This window comes from Penaeus monodon, chromosome 12 (assembly GCF_015228065.2).
Source record: "Penaeus monodon isolate SGIC_2016 chromosome 12, NSTDA_Pmon_1, whole genome shotgun sequence".
In the NCBI taxonomy this organism is placed as follows: domain Eukaryota; kingdom Metazoa; phylum Arthropoda; class Malacostraca; order Decapoda; family Penaeidae; genus Penaeus; species Penaeus monodon.
Window position 1 is genome coordinate 29,561,589 of NC_051397.1, and position 15,000 is coordinate 29,576,588.

The 15,000-nt window shown below is 33.2% G+C and overlaps 1 protein-coding gene across 11 annotated transcripts in view; it reads left to right on the top strand.

The window, feature by feature from the left end:
• Nucleotides 1–15,000, top strand: part of LOC119579384 (dmX-like protein 2) — a 52,352-nt gene that overhangs the window by 25,907 nt on the left and 11,445 nt on the right. For 7 of the 11 annotated variants that reach the window (XM_037927164.1, XM_037927170.1, XM_037927169.1 and 4 more), the window contains 14 exons: nucleotides 1,180–1,347; nucleotides 1,927–2,159; nucleotides 2,353–2,525; nucleotides 2,661–2,800; nucleotides 3,022–3,263; nucleotides 3,689–3,922; nucleotides 4,307–4,417; nucleotides 4,628–4,769; nucleotides 6,515–6,713; nucleotides 7,410–7,549; nucleotides 7,938–8,137; nucleotides 11,361–11,485; nucleotides 13,210–13,292; nucleotides 13,508–13,599. In XM_037927164.1, coding sequence (XP_037783092.1) covers nucleotides 1,180–1,347; nucleotides 1,927–2,159; nucleotides 2,353–2,525; nucleotides 2,661–2,800; nucleotides 3,022–3,263; nucleotides 3,689–3,922; nucleotides 4,307–4,417; nucleotides 4,628–4,769; nucleotides 6,515–6,713; nucleotides 7,410–7,549; nucleotides 7,938–8,137; nucleotides 11,361–11,485; nucleotides 13,210–13,292; nucleotides 13,508–13,599 — 2,282 coding nt within the window. Of the gene's footprint in view, nucleotides 1–1,179; nucleotides 1,348–1,926; nucleotides 2,160–2,352; nucleotides 2,526–2,660; nucleotides 2,801–3,021; nucleotides 3,264–3,688; nucleotides 3,923–4,306; nucleotides 4,418–4,627; nucleotides 4,770–6,514; nucleotides 6,714–7,409; nucleotides 7,550–7,937; nucleotides 8,138–8,377; nucleotides 8,486–11,360; nucleotides 11,486–13,209; nucleotides 13,293–13,507; nucleotides 13,600–15,000 lie in introns of those variants that run through there. The other 4 variants (XM_037927168.1, XM_037927171.1, XM_037927173.1 and 1 more) reach the window with 2 other exon arrangements.

The following is a 15,000-nucleotide window of genomic DNA, read 5'->3' on the forward strand; positions in this document are numbered from 1 at the left end:
AGTAATTTTTTTTTTCTCTCTCTCTCTTTTTTTTCTTTCTTTCTTTCTTTCCCAATTCAACATGGCACTGCAGAATATGGTGAGAGACAATGATTTGGATGCTTTATTGAACTACAAAGACTTGGAAGATGGATGCTTTTGAGCTGGTTAACATGACAGATGACACTGATGATCCGGATGGAATCAGACATGAAAGACGGAGAGGTCCATATTTGTTGTAAGAGGGTGTTTGATATACCTCCTTTATCTTTGTGCGATTTTCTGGAAACCTTTTACCTTCTAGGGTTAATGAAAGTTTTCTCAATGCAAAAGTAATTGTTTAGCCCATGCTTTGCTTTGGTGCAGGAGGTGAATGTTAGTGTAATTGGTGATGGTTTTGATATGACATAGCCCTTACCATGGTTGTAAATATATGTACATATAGAATTGCTAATCATTCACTGTACATTATTGAAATGTAAAAGCTCCATTTGTGTGATATTTAATTCTTTTCTGTTATCTTTCATTGTAATCAGTCTCTTTCACAGTATAGTATTATCAAGATTGGTAATTATTTATTAATGAAACAAGTGAACTTAGGCTTCATTTTTTATATTCATTTTGTTTCAGTCTGTTAATTGTTATTGTCATGTCATATCATCATTCATCCTCAGTCATCTATTGTTTATCTTAATTATTGTCATCATCACAGTTACTATTGCCATCTTTATTATTATTGATATTAGTTATTGATATTATAATAATAAGTATTATTATTTATTATTATTACTATAATTAATGTTTCATCATTATTGAACATTATGAGGATAAGGTAGCAGTAGTATTATTGATAATTTTTGTCAGAGCAGTTTGGGTTAAAAAGGAAATTTGTTTAAGACACAGAGTTTAGCTTAATCTTTATCTATGTTGCAGCACCAGGTGTCTACTCATGTAGTACTTTAGTAATACATGTGTTACTTTAGTAAGGGAAAAGTTGTGTATACTGCTTTGGATTGTTTAACATCACATAGAGATAAACAGATTAGAGTGAAATAACTGGGGAATATATTTAGATTTAACTCATCTTTCTCTTATAATGAGATTTGATGATCGTTATTTTTGCAACAGAAGGAAGAATCAGAGGTTAGGTTTTTTTATTCTATCTAGTTTGTTTTAAAGTATCAACATTCATTTCAACAGAGAAAGTCCTAATAGAATCCATACCTGCGGATGAAGGTGGTGACATACTAGCTCCATCTCCTGTTCCTCTGGCTGAGCCGTCAACTCTGCACGAAATCCTACAGCAGGAAAAGATAGAATTTGAAGAGAAAATGGAAAGGGCAGCAAGAAGAAAAAGGTGGCTGATGGGTAGGTGAAATTAGATTTTTTTATTTTTGTTTCTGATATTATAGACAGTCATTATCTATTTTTATCTGGCTTACTGTATCTATTTTTCCTCTTTATGTTATATATATATATATATATATATATATATATATATATATATATATATATATATATATATATATATATATATATATATATATATGTGTATATGTATTATATATATAATATATATTATATATATATATATATATATATATATATGTATATATATATATATAATATATATATATATATATATATATATATATATATATATATATTATATGTATATATATGATATATATATATATATATATATATATATATATATATATATATATATATATATATATAAAATATACATATCAAAAGTGACTTTGAGTTAGAGGTAAAGGGACTGATTAGAGAAAAATATAGTACATCTTAAAATGTACTTTTGTAGATATAAATAGGGCCAGATTTTGGGGAAAATTCCATGGGGATGAGCTGCTGTGGGGATGAATGGATACCAAAGTATTCATATTCAAGTATCTAACATTTTCTTTTCGGTCTCTTCACTAGCAAACCAACAATTGCTCCGAACACTTCTCAGCTACTGTTCCCTTCATGGATCCAGTGGAGGAGGACTTGCTTCTGTTAGGATGGAACTCATTTTGCTTTTGCAAGAACTACAACAGGAAAGCAGCAAGCAGCAGCTTCTCTCACCCTTGCCATTCCCAACAACTCTGCCACTTCTCTCTGCTTCAATTGCATCAAACAAGACTGTTGTGTCAGATCCTGTTCGTCACTTACAGGTAAGCTGCTGTGTTTGTTCTGTCTTTACTTTACTTTAGCTTACTTTTCCATTTATGGAAGTACTTTCTCTATGATTATAGAATCAACTTTTTATATCTGGTATTTCAAAGGTTCTCGACTATGAAAAAATGCAGTTTATATTATTTTACCAATATTATCTTTCTTATCCCCTTATCCCCTATCTGATGATAGGCAGGCACCCATGATCTGCTACAGTCCCTTGTTGAGGTGTCTGGTGTTGGCCGACCAGATGCACATCTCATGTGTCGGGCAACTGTTTTAAGGAATCTTGCAGCTGCACTTTCTGCTTGCATATATCAGTCTCTCTGTGACTCTGAAACATTTACTGTCAAGGCCCAGCACAGGTGAGAATCAATTTATAGCACATACTTTTAGTGGTTATGGATGGAGTTTGCTGAATACTGAAATCTTGCTTCTGTATACTATTAATAAAACTGAACTCTCTTGCTTGGTAAACTTTACTTTACACAAAATTGTAGAGTGGCAGCCCTTGGTGTGGATATTCAGCATACAACAGTAGCTCACCGTGAATCTCATCTTGTGGGACGTGATCTAAGAACAGGGACACCCCATGAGGAGGAACCACTCCAGGTGTGCACTCCTCCCGCTAAGTGGCCAGGTCAGTAATATATCATTTTTAGTTTAAAGAAAAGGTGATGAATGGCAGTGTTTCATGTTATATATAATTTTCAGTATTATTTATTCAGAATGTTAAGGCAGTTTACTAAAAGGTGTGTCATAAGTCATTATCATTATTTTTAATGTAAAGAAAAAATTAATTAATGGTTCTACATTTTGAATCAGATATGAATTGTGTCTATTCACACTGATCTCCCGCAGGTGTCACTTCCCTTCTGGCATTGATTGCTCGTGAACGAGATGAAGATACTCCGAAGTTGAATGTTCTCCTCTGTGAAGCTTTTGTTGCAGTGTACTTAAGTCTTCTGATTTATGGCATTTCAGCCAGTGATGCTTATGTGTTATACCGCCTTGTTGCACAACCTCTAACAGAAAAAGACTGGGCTACTATGTTTGGAGGTGGAGTTAAGAAGTTATTGAAAGTCATCACAAATGTATTGCCTGTAAGTTTTTATAAAGATTAATCCTACAGATTATCAGATTTGATCAAGGGAAAAGATATTTTTTATGTTTACAGTGATAAAAAAGTTATTAAATTTCTTGGTTTGTTTTCCTCACCAAACTAGGAAACCAAATCCCCTATCCAGCTGTTTGAAAAAAGTTCTTTAGGTTTTTGCTAATGAACACCCTCTTGAAATGACCATTGAAACTATTTTAGAGTCAGGAGATTAAAAATTGTGCTAAAATCATTTGTCTCTCCTGCCAGTTCACAGTGAAGATGCAAATCAAAGTCTTTTGCCTATTCTCTCAACACATAATAATTATACGAGATCTCCTCCATAGCATTTCAGATATGAAAAGGATAAGTTTGAACCATTCATTCTGTCAACCTTGAAGTGTAGACAAAATCTCTTCCAATGCATTTCAGAGCCAAGCATCTCTTGAAAGAGAAGGAGGTGCTGGAGCTGCCGTCAGTGGGGAGAGGATTCTGTCAACGATTTCTAGCTTACAGAAAACAAGGATCAAATTCAACATGAAATTGCTGGGTCAGCTTGGGTTTCAGGACCCTCGCGGGGCTGCCAGTGATGGTGATAGCAAGCCTGCATATCGGGAACAGTTTCTTCCTCCAGAATTGTCAATTGTGTCCAACCTCATGAAGAAAGTAAGCTTATTGTCTGGATGATTGTCATTTTACTTTAGTTTTCCATGTTCAATTTCTGTTTTCAAAGTATTCCTCTCTTTATATATACATACATACATATATTATATATATATATATATATATATATATATATATATATATATATATATATATATATATATATATATAGATATATATATACCTACTTTTTTTTTCTTTTCTTTTTTCTGCTTCTGTTTTTTTTTTTTTGTCATTTTCTAATTTTTTGCTGGATTTTGTGCTGTGACATTCAATTTATTATTCAGTTTACCAATACACCAAAGATACCATTTTTCAGATCAGAATGCATGGATTTTGTTGTATGTAATAAAGGAGATGTCTTTCATGACTTGTATATCATTTCAGCCTCCTCTTCCTGGTGAATGTGAGAATATTGATTATGATTCATCTGCAAGTGATGATGAGGATCTAGAAATTGATTATGAAGAGGATGAAGATGTGTTCAAGGAACCAAAGGTTAGTTTAAAGATTCTCATAGTTTGATTTTGTTTCAATAGATATATACCAATGTTTAACAATATCTACAATGGGTTTATGTGTATTTTCAATGGCTAATGAGTTAAATAAGTCAGAATATTAGTTTTAAGTATTGTCAATGATTTTTTAGAAAAAGGTTAATCTAACAGGGAAAAATACAAAATCTTAACAAAATTCTTTGATACCCAGGTAATAGCAGATAACACTGAGCACAGTGACCCAGACTCGTATTCATGGTGCCTACTGCGACTTGCAACAATGTGTGCTGCCAAATCAGTTGTGGGAAGATTCTTGGAAGTTGCAGGGGTGGAGTTACAGGGTAAGGGGAAAGGTAAAAAAAATGCTATTGCCTATTGCTACTTTATTTGTACATGCATATTGATTTTCAGAGATATAGCAGCTACTTTTAAAGATATATACATAAAATCTTTTCACCTTTAGATATTGATGTTGCCATTGACTTGGCCACTTTTGGAAATATTTCTTCTATTTTTGCATCTTCTAATGCAGTACTTTTGAGTGTTTGGTGTACAAGTTGTCATGCTGTACTTGTTAAAACTTTCTGGGAAAGATATGCAAACTCTTTTACTAGTCTCATATAAATTCTTTGTTGCCTCTCACTTCCCTACTACTTAGCACAGAGGACTGACTATATGATGGAAAATTAAAGAAAAAATTTGTAAGACATTAATCGGTAGAAGGTTCATAAATAAAATTTAATTGTGAATCTGTGGCTGGGAGGTGAAGCCATTTGGGAATTTATAAAACCCATTACTTATTTCTCTTTAGTGTTGATGATTGGGTATAAACACAGTAGGTACTCCAGTCCAGTTTTTGTTTACAGTAACTTGTTTGTGGATCTCTTGATCTCTAGATATTAGTTGGCTTGAACTAGAATTAATTTGTCAACCCTAGTTACTCTCTTTTAAACATAATTTAATAGTACAAGGAAAGCTAGAGGTAGTGAGGTGACCAGAAAAACATATAAGTGCTGTCCCTCGCATTCTGTTGCCAGATAGTTGCACAAGTACAGTGAGTACATCAAACATTTCAAAAATGACAAAAGTTAAAGATGTATAAGTAATGGCCTTTTAGGATAAGTTAATAAAGTTTTTTTTCTGTGGTTAGTATGATATATTTAGTGAACTGGAGATTGGTGATGAAGGTCAAGGAAAGCACTATTATTTTTATTGTAACCTTGCTTTGATTCAGTGTTAATTGCAGTAGCAGACTGCAAGTCATGATTGAGTATAACAGAATTTGTAATATAGTGAGACTTAATTGTTAGAAAACTTAGATCTGACCAAAATGATTCTGATATTCTTTAGGTAAAATTTAGCTTGATACTAAGATATATATCTGAAAATCAATGGTAGCCTGCTAAATCAAATTGATATTATTAGTATGTGAGCTGGATATTTTGTAAGTAGAAATTATTATTCAAGCTTCAAGTGTAGTCTTAGATTTAAGATATAGACTTATTTTGAAAGATACCTTTAGTGGACATATAATACTAGATGTATGGAATGTTGTTAATTATTGAATTACACTCAATTTTAGTTTTGAAACCAAACTGTTATGAAGCAACAAATATGATTCATTTTCACACCATAGCAATATGCATAGCATTTTGAAGCACCTTTATTTGTATACTGCACAACTTTTAAACTTTGGCTCTTCAATAACAGCAATTAAAAGAAAATCCATTGTATTCTTTACTTGAATTAGTCTTTGTTATAGATAATGCATTTAAATTGTGCAACAGTATATGCTATTAAAGGGCCAAAGTACAAAACAAATGAGATCTACAGAATACAAAATATAAGCCTTGTATATATGAATATTTTTTTATATAAGTTATGATGAAATTTAATCACTCAGATGGTCTTGGATAAGAGTTTTGTGATCAGTAAAGAAATTTGATGCATGAAAAGAGTTTTTAGACCTTGTATGTCCCATGTTGCTAAGTGCATTTTGCCTTTATAAGAGTAATGTAGATAAGTTTGATGGTTGCAATGCAAAATATCCTTGAGAGAGGTATTATCCATACTTCATCTGCTTCCATAACTTGAACAGAACTCCCAATGCAAAGCCCTCTGCTGCATTCCATCCTGCGCACTCTGGACCAGTGGCTGGCCTCCCTGGTCAACCACATTGAGAACAAGAAGGGACCACCACCTGAGTATATACCTGGCTGCTTTGCTGAGTCCCAGGTTACTGGACCGGCCATCTTGAAGTACCGGGGGCTTCTGGAAACTCACAACACTCCCTTTGCGTATGTAGTTCTTCCTATGGTATTTTGCTTCACTTCTCTGTACAGATGGAGGGAATGATTTGATACTGATTGCAGAATATCATTTCTCTTAAACATATTTAGATTTAGCATTTCAAAGAAGTTTGCAAGAGTTGTATTTTCATCTATATATGTAGATATATTGTACACTACATAAGCATAAGTATGGGAGTATGTTTGTGTATATATAGACTGAAGGATAGATGATTGATTGATTGATGTTTATGTGCAGCTGTATATAGACTAACAAATAGCTAGATTAATATATATGTATGTATGCATTACAAAGCAACAGAAAAAAGTACTGTACACCTATTGTAAGTAATTTAGTTTGTCATAATAAATATCATATTTGGTTATATAGAATGGAATTAGTATGGCAGAAAGTTATTCATGTAACTTTGTGCCTAATACAGTTATTTTTTTATTGATGTATAGTGATTGATAGCCTAAATAGATCAGAATATGTTTATTTGAATGATGCCCTCTTGACATCAAATGCTTTCTCAATTGCAATATACTGCAGTTTCTGAGAAGTAAAGCAACAACTTTGAGATGTATTTGTCTAAAAAAAATTGCCTGTATCTGTTATTCAAATCATGAAATTGAACTGTTTGCTAAACTGTTGTATACTTGAGTGCTTGCTGTTAATGTAACAGTCATTTATTTTTCTTGCAGGCATAACAAGCGAGGTGTAAAGCCAGTAGAGCGCCTGTGGAACTACTTGGTACGACAAGAACATGTCCAGGAGGTCTTTGTCAGATATATCTTTGGACGGAAGAGACCAGCACCTGAACCTACACAGTATTCTGATCATGGTTAGTACTTCTAGTGTTTATCTTATTGTTTATTTGAAGTGTTTTGCAGTAATACATGAAGAATACTTTGTTAAAGTTATTTCACTCACACAGCAGTAAAGTGATATTTTAGGGTAGACCTCAAAGCAGATACCTATCCTATCCCAGCATACTTCTTATCATTACATCATTTTATTGCAGTTTTGAACATTATTGGTGGCATCACCAACTCAGGATTCTCACTGTTTTCTCTTCTACATTCATCACTAGTTATCATTTACAGTATGAATTATGAATAATTACAAAACCAGTGATTTTCCAATAGCCTCCACAATATAAGGCCATCTCTGGTTCTTCAGTTGAAATCTTTCATGTACTGAATATCTATTTATGGTCTTAATTTTTTCAGGTGATGATGATATGAGTGATGTTGTAGATGGTATAGATGGTTCAGGGACTGGTGAAGGAGGATCAGAAATGGGCATTGAGAGCCACCATGAACCTTCAGAACATGGTGGTCCACCATCAGAAACAACAGTGCAGTCTCTGGAGCCTGTGCGAATTATCCACAAAGAACAGGATTCCATTACATCTTTCTGTATAAATGGGGTAAGAATAATTTTCATGTATCAAACTAACAAGATCTAATCCTAATTGGTAACAGACTTAGCCCTTTTGCTCCTGACTTTTCCCTGCTTCTTTCCTCTATCCAATACCAAGTACCCACACTTACTTTAGAAATCCTTATAGTCCCATTTTAGCAAGTTTTATTTTATCCTAATTTACCTTTATTACCTCTTTTTTTTCTATTTTGATGTAAATCTATACTACCGTTTTTTTTTAAATAAGCTTCTCCAGCCCCAGTCAGTGCCAAAGCAACTGCACAGACAGCGCTTGACACGTAAACATGTCAAAGGGAAGGTAAGAAATCTTGAATTTTAGGAAAGCTTTATGATGATATCATTTCTTGCACCTGTTTACACATAAATATATATAGGCAAAGGATACGATATTTTTTTAGTGTCCAATATATATATGCACACTTTACATACACATCTGTTGCTGTTGACTGCACTGAAGCAGACTCATCTCAGACATACAATGTTTTGTCTGCTTGGCAAGAAGATATGGGAGCTAAGGTTGAGTTTGTCCATATTTCCATGTAAGGTTATCAGGTGAGGGAAAACGGATTAGCCATTGCTCTGTGTGGTAACAGGCCTCATGCATGCAGAGGGTATTATGTCATGCTTCTAGATCTTTCAGCGTATAATGGCCATAATAAGATTATGTGCTTCGTGAGTTTGCTTCAGGTGTGCTTTTTACCATCATTTTTTCCTACTTCTTCCTAAAGACTTAACAGACACTTTTATCAGTAGGGCGAACGGGACTATGATTCGTACAGTCTTTGTAACATACAAATGCACAAAAATGATAATGTTGCAGTCTAGCACTTCATTAAGGCTGTGCTGGGAAGACTGCTGCATGGCCGACACATGAGCCAAGCCTTGTGGATAGGTTAATTTTGTTTATTTTTGCCCCCTGCAGTGTTATTTTTTGGCATTATATATATATATATATATATATATATATATATATATATATATATATATATATATATATATATATATATATATATATATATATATATATATATATATGTATGTATGTATGTATGTATGTATCGACAATATTTATATTGTATTCCATATTAACATGAAAAGGGTTCCTAGAGAATTTGGTGTTACTAAGACAAGATAAGTTCATGTGGTTAGTTTGTGTTATGAATTTGATTACCTAATAATGATCTTTTTGTTTAAGCGTTACGAGTGTCATGGACCATACAGACTTAAAATTTGTCATTGTAATTGCCAGTAGCACTTAACTACATTTAGGTTCAAGGATATGTATGTTTCCTTTTTTTTTTGGCAACCAGAGAGAGAGAGAGACAGACAGACAGACAGACAGACAGACAGACAGACAGAGACACGCGCCATGCTCATATTTTTTAATGGCAAAAATAAAATTTTTCGATTATATGGTGTTATTAAGGCATAGCATAAAGTAATCTGTCAGCACCCCATTGTAAATGTCCATTTGGTGGTGCTGTATGGGCCATGGACCATGTGTTATGGACCGCACAAAATGCACCCCCTTCTATTTTTTTCATTTTTCAGTATAAAAAAAAGAAAATGTATGTCACAAATATAGCATAAAGTGGGGAAATACCACAAGTTTCTTACATGTAAATTTGTTTTGTATCCAATTAATTTCCGATTTTTAAAAATATTTTTCCACTTGTAGTACGATATATATAGCCCCTCTACCCTACCATATGACATATTTGCATACAGCTTATTCCTTGAAATTTTTGATGGTAAACATGCCTTCTTATATTCTACACTCTTATAGCAAGCCCCAAAAATATTACACTTTAAGGATACTTGTAATCACTTTACATGATCCCATTTTCAATTCATCCTTATCATCTGTCTCTTTCTCTTCTATCTATTCTTTTCCTTATTTCTTCTCCTCGTGCTTGTCCTCTCCCCCCTCCTATTCTTTTTCTTCTTCCTCCTTCTCCTCCTCCTCCTCCTCCCTACTCCCATACTGTATATAACCTACCCTACAAGCTTAATCTACTCTGCTGTTTCTCAAAACCTCAAGTAATATCATGTAAAGCTTCGGTTCCATTAACCTTCTCAGAAGAGACCCAAATCAGGTATTGTCACCTCTTTATCCAGGACAAGGTGTACTATCTGAGAAAATAGGGAAGCCCAAACCAGATCTTCTTTTTTTTGCAGTCGAACATCTTAGTTTGTTAAATATTTTTATGCAGTTATAACATTATAAAAATATTTTAATGCTTGATGCACCAAGCTTTGGGATTGTACTAGTAATGTAACCAAAACCTAGTGCTTGGCAGAAGGAGGTGGCTCAGGCACCAGGGATAGTGGAACTTAGGCTTAAGGTGATATGTCCTAACATAATCTACTTTTGATTAATTGTTATAAAGTATAGATAGTAAGAAGATATTCTAATTTTAAAATTCTGAAAATGAAAGTCACAAATACATGTTACTTAATCTAATCTCTAAACCATTACATAATAATCAGTAAAGAAATAAAATTCACAACCTTTAACCCAATTAGTGCAGATGGCAAGAGTTCAGTGCCATGCCCACTGTAATAGAAGTTCATCTATTGTCTTTACATATAGATGACTCTAAGTCACCAAGGAGTCCATTATTACTCTTACATATCTCACCTGTTCACCCTTTTCCTTGAATTTTTGAAAGCTTCATTTGTATTATTTTATTGTCTTTAATAGTATTGATATTTTGATAACAATGTATGTAACAAAATTCACAAAAAATTACAGGGGACAGTACATAGACCTGTAGGCATTGGGTTAAAGTAGCATAATATAGCCTTATTTTGCCCACATTACTGAAACTCCCTAAATCATACTTAATCCTAATCTTTAAATCCTACCCTAGTTTACATATCCCAAACAAAAATAACCAGAATATTCAGCTGGTCTAACATGAGCCTGTTAAAGCATAAACAGAATCTTATCCTAACTTGATGTCTTTCCTGAGTGTACCAACCATGCACTGATTAAACCTGAGCCCAAATCTGGCCTAATGGTAGCCTTATACTATTACTTTTATAATATACACCAATAAACCAAGATTTATAACTAATCTAGGAATAAACATCTGAAATCAGCCTTCCTATTACCTAACCCAAACCGACATTAAAAAGAGAGCAAGTAAAATTCACATATTTGATTACATGTTTCTAATAATTATGCATTTCTTTTTCTTTTTTAGGTGAATCCGGGACTAATGGCTATAGCAACAGTAAGAGAAGTGCAGGAGCTTGATGTATCACTCTTGTTAGACCATCCTGGCTGGCTCACCAATGAATGTGAACTGGATGTTTTAGCTCTCAACAAGTTAGTATATCTGTATATGATCTCCTTTAGGATATGATAATGATAATTTTGCCTTTACAGATTTTTTATATGTAGCAGTAGTTTATTGTAACTGAATAAGTATTCCTTCTAGTTTGATGAAACTGTAAACAAAGAGAGAATTTGGGGGACCTATGTTGTGATTGATCACACATGTAATTCACCAGTATGTCACAATACTGACCTGGAATATAAATTTTTTTGCGCTAATAAATCTTTTTTGATAATCCCATGTTTGTCACCAAATTGGTACCATTGGATCTTTTATAACCTTCGTTATTAAAGTTAATAATATATCTTCTCGTTAGATGCTGCTTCTTTAATCCATCAGTGACAGTATTAGAAATCTCTTGGCATCATAGACTCTGGTGATATCTGGCAACCGTCCTGCCGTTGGGAGCGGGAGTCCGCTACATGTAACTGAACTTCCCGCTCAACATGCTCTAGCATGTCGCCATGTGTATAGCTGTACCCGGCAGATCAAGCAGTTTGTTATGACGGCTATACATGTGACCTGGCAGTAACATGTTAATTAATATCTTATATGAGTGCATGTTAGGAATCTACATACTTGCAGTAGGGCACCCACGTATGTAGAAAAATAATAAACAGAGGATAACTTAAATATATTGTTATTAATAAAATAATACAAGTACAAAAGTAAATAGGAACTTTACATTACAGTCTCTATTTTGTTTATATCTTTCCCCTGACAACCTTTCTCACTCACTGACAGTGAGTGAAAAGGCCCATGGCTGTTGGGCAAAATGGGATATCTTGAATATAATAATGATTTGACTATAGTATATTTTTGATGTATGTATTTAATCTGTTGGTCTGATAATTGTGATGTATTGAATTCTTGTGTTACAGTAGTATACTATAGGTTACCTACTATGACTTAAACTCATTATGGAAACAGAAATGGCAGTGCATTCATAGTCAAAGTAAATTTGATGCATCTAAAAATAATATATTTAAAAATGTTTTGTACTTAATATACAAAATTACAAAAAAAAAAAGTAATATATAACTAACGAATTTCATAACTTAATTTAGAGTACAGGTTCTCAGCTGTTCATGTGCACACTTGCATCTCGAATAATGCTGATAGTACACAGAGACCCACCCCTTGGACATAGGAATACATGTGCATCCAAGGAGTCCATGAATGATAAGAGGCATTTGTTGATGATGAAATGTTTGTGTGACTACTCCTTTACTTAAATAAAAATCAGGCCATCTCTCTGCCTGGGAAGGGGATAGGCAAAGCTAGGGGATTTGCAGTTCTTAGAGGTTAATGGTATAACAGGTGTTGCGTTATCTTGGAGATAGGTCTTTTCTTATACTTATTTTATAGCCATCAGAATATCTGTCTGTTTTGTTGCTGAACAATCTGACAGTATTACAAGTTCCTGTAATTAGTTTTTTTTGTGTGGTATACTTGTCAAACATTCAGGTTATTACTGTGTTTATATGTATCTTTCTTCTTCTTCTTCTTCTTCTTCTTCTTAAGTCACAAAACTTCAATTCTTTAATTCTAAAATTTAGTTTTTAGTCTATTTTGATTTTAGCAGAAAGAATGTTAAAGGGGTGCATCATTAAAGTGAATCCTTCTCTTTTCCAAGGTATTTTTGCCAATAAGATATTTTATGCTATTTTTCTTCTTTCTTTTTTTGATGGCTAATGAATGATTGTTATTTCAGGGAGCCAGATACAGTACCATCCTCAAACTTCCTGGTTGTGCAGACCCCCATGGACAAGAATATTCTAGAATCTGGTCGAGGAGGTTAGTATTAGTAAAACTGATTATCGGATAGGCTGATATTGAATTGCTGTCCTTATTGTATACCCATATTTAATTGAAGTAATGGTTCATATATGCACACTTCATATGTTAAACACATGAATAACTTGCATTTTCCTGTGAGGAAAGAGAGCTTGCTAAAAATATGGTTTATTACTTGAAAAAGATTTTATTTATGTCCATTTCTCTTGGTTCAGGGCTGGATGGAAACTTGTCCTCATCATCTAGTATAAACTTTGGTGGTATGGGTTCATCTCCAATGGGACAAACAGGCCGGGGTACCAGTGTGGTAAGTTACTTTGTGATACTTGTATGAAGTAGCTTCAGTGGTGCTTTGCAAAGTTCTTTAGAGTTTATTGGTTTATAAAGATTGATCTTTCATGTATGTCAGTCAGTGTATACTGACATAAAAATTGGTATAAACACCAAGCAGGCATAGTCAAAAGTTTGGCACAAAAGAAAGATCTGCATCAAGATTTCTGTTGCTGAAACAAAGCACTACAAGAAGTGAAACTATCTGTTGATATTGAAGGATGAGATGAGATTCTTTTTTCTTCACTGTTGGATGTAAATTATTTTTCTTTTTCCATGAGGGGTCATTCACTATCTAAACTGGATATTTGAAAATATTTCAAAAGTTCTCCATACTTGAGCATTTAAGAAGAAAATCAATCCAAAATTGTGGCCAAACCATAAAATCTGGCCTTTTTTCTTGTTTATCACCGCTTTCTTGTATTATATATTCTACTTTTTTCTTCATTACTTTCATATGCTATATTTGCTATTTGTATAATGGATGATGGAAGTTTAAATTGGCCACAAGTCCAAGTCTAAAGCTTGAACTGGCATATGTATCTAATATTTATTTATTATTTCTTGTTTTTTCTCAATCTTTATGATGGATAGATCTCTTCATTATATTGAAATCCACTCCCCACCCCACACACAAAAACCTTAGCAGAGGTCATGTACTGCATTTTATACAGAGGAGAAAATTTTGGTGCACTTGAGTCACATCTAAATGTATGTTGCAATTTCTGATTCATCAAATAGTTCTTTTGATGCCTTCCTTAAGTTACATAGAAATAAAATCCTACTATAAACCTTGTTCTCTCTAAAGATAGAAGATTTATATACTAATTGTTGAGAACAAACCAGTTTTTATACATTTTTTAGAGATTGTTAAACAAATTACTGATTTGCATAAGGTTGACAATTTTGTAGAAGCTAGATACAACTGGATCAATGAGAAGTCAGTACTTGCATATTTTGTAAGTGTGATAAACAGGTTAGATATGCAGTGCAAATGTTGACAATTTTTAGAAACAAGGACTTATGATTAGACCAGCAAACCAAACTAAAGTTTAAGAATAGAGCTTGTCATTTGTAATTGTTCTCTTTTAATATTTATTATTGCATTTATAAGGATATTATGGAGTATTAATAATTTTAAGCAAATGAATGTATTTTCATACACATAATCCACTCTGATGTAATTATGGCCACATTTTTGCACTAAATGTTCTTACTCCTGTCATGTTAACTTAATAGAAGGATGGATGTGCTTTCACATTATAAATAGTATGCTTTTTATCTGCACTTACTGATTTCCATGTATATATTGATTTATTTTTATGTGAAATGCACCAGCCAATGCCATTTTGATATTATAAACTGATATTCTTCAGTC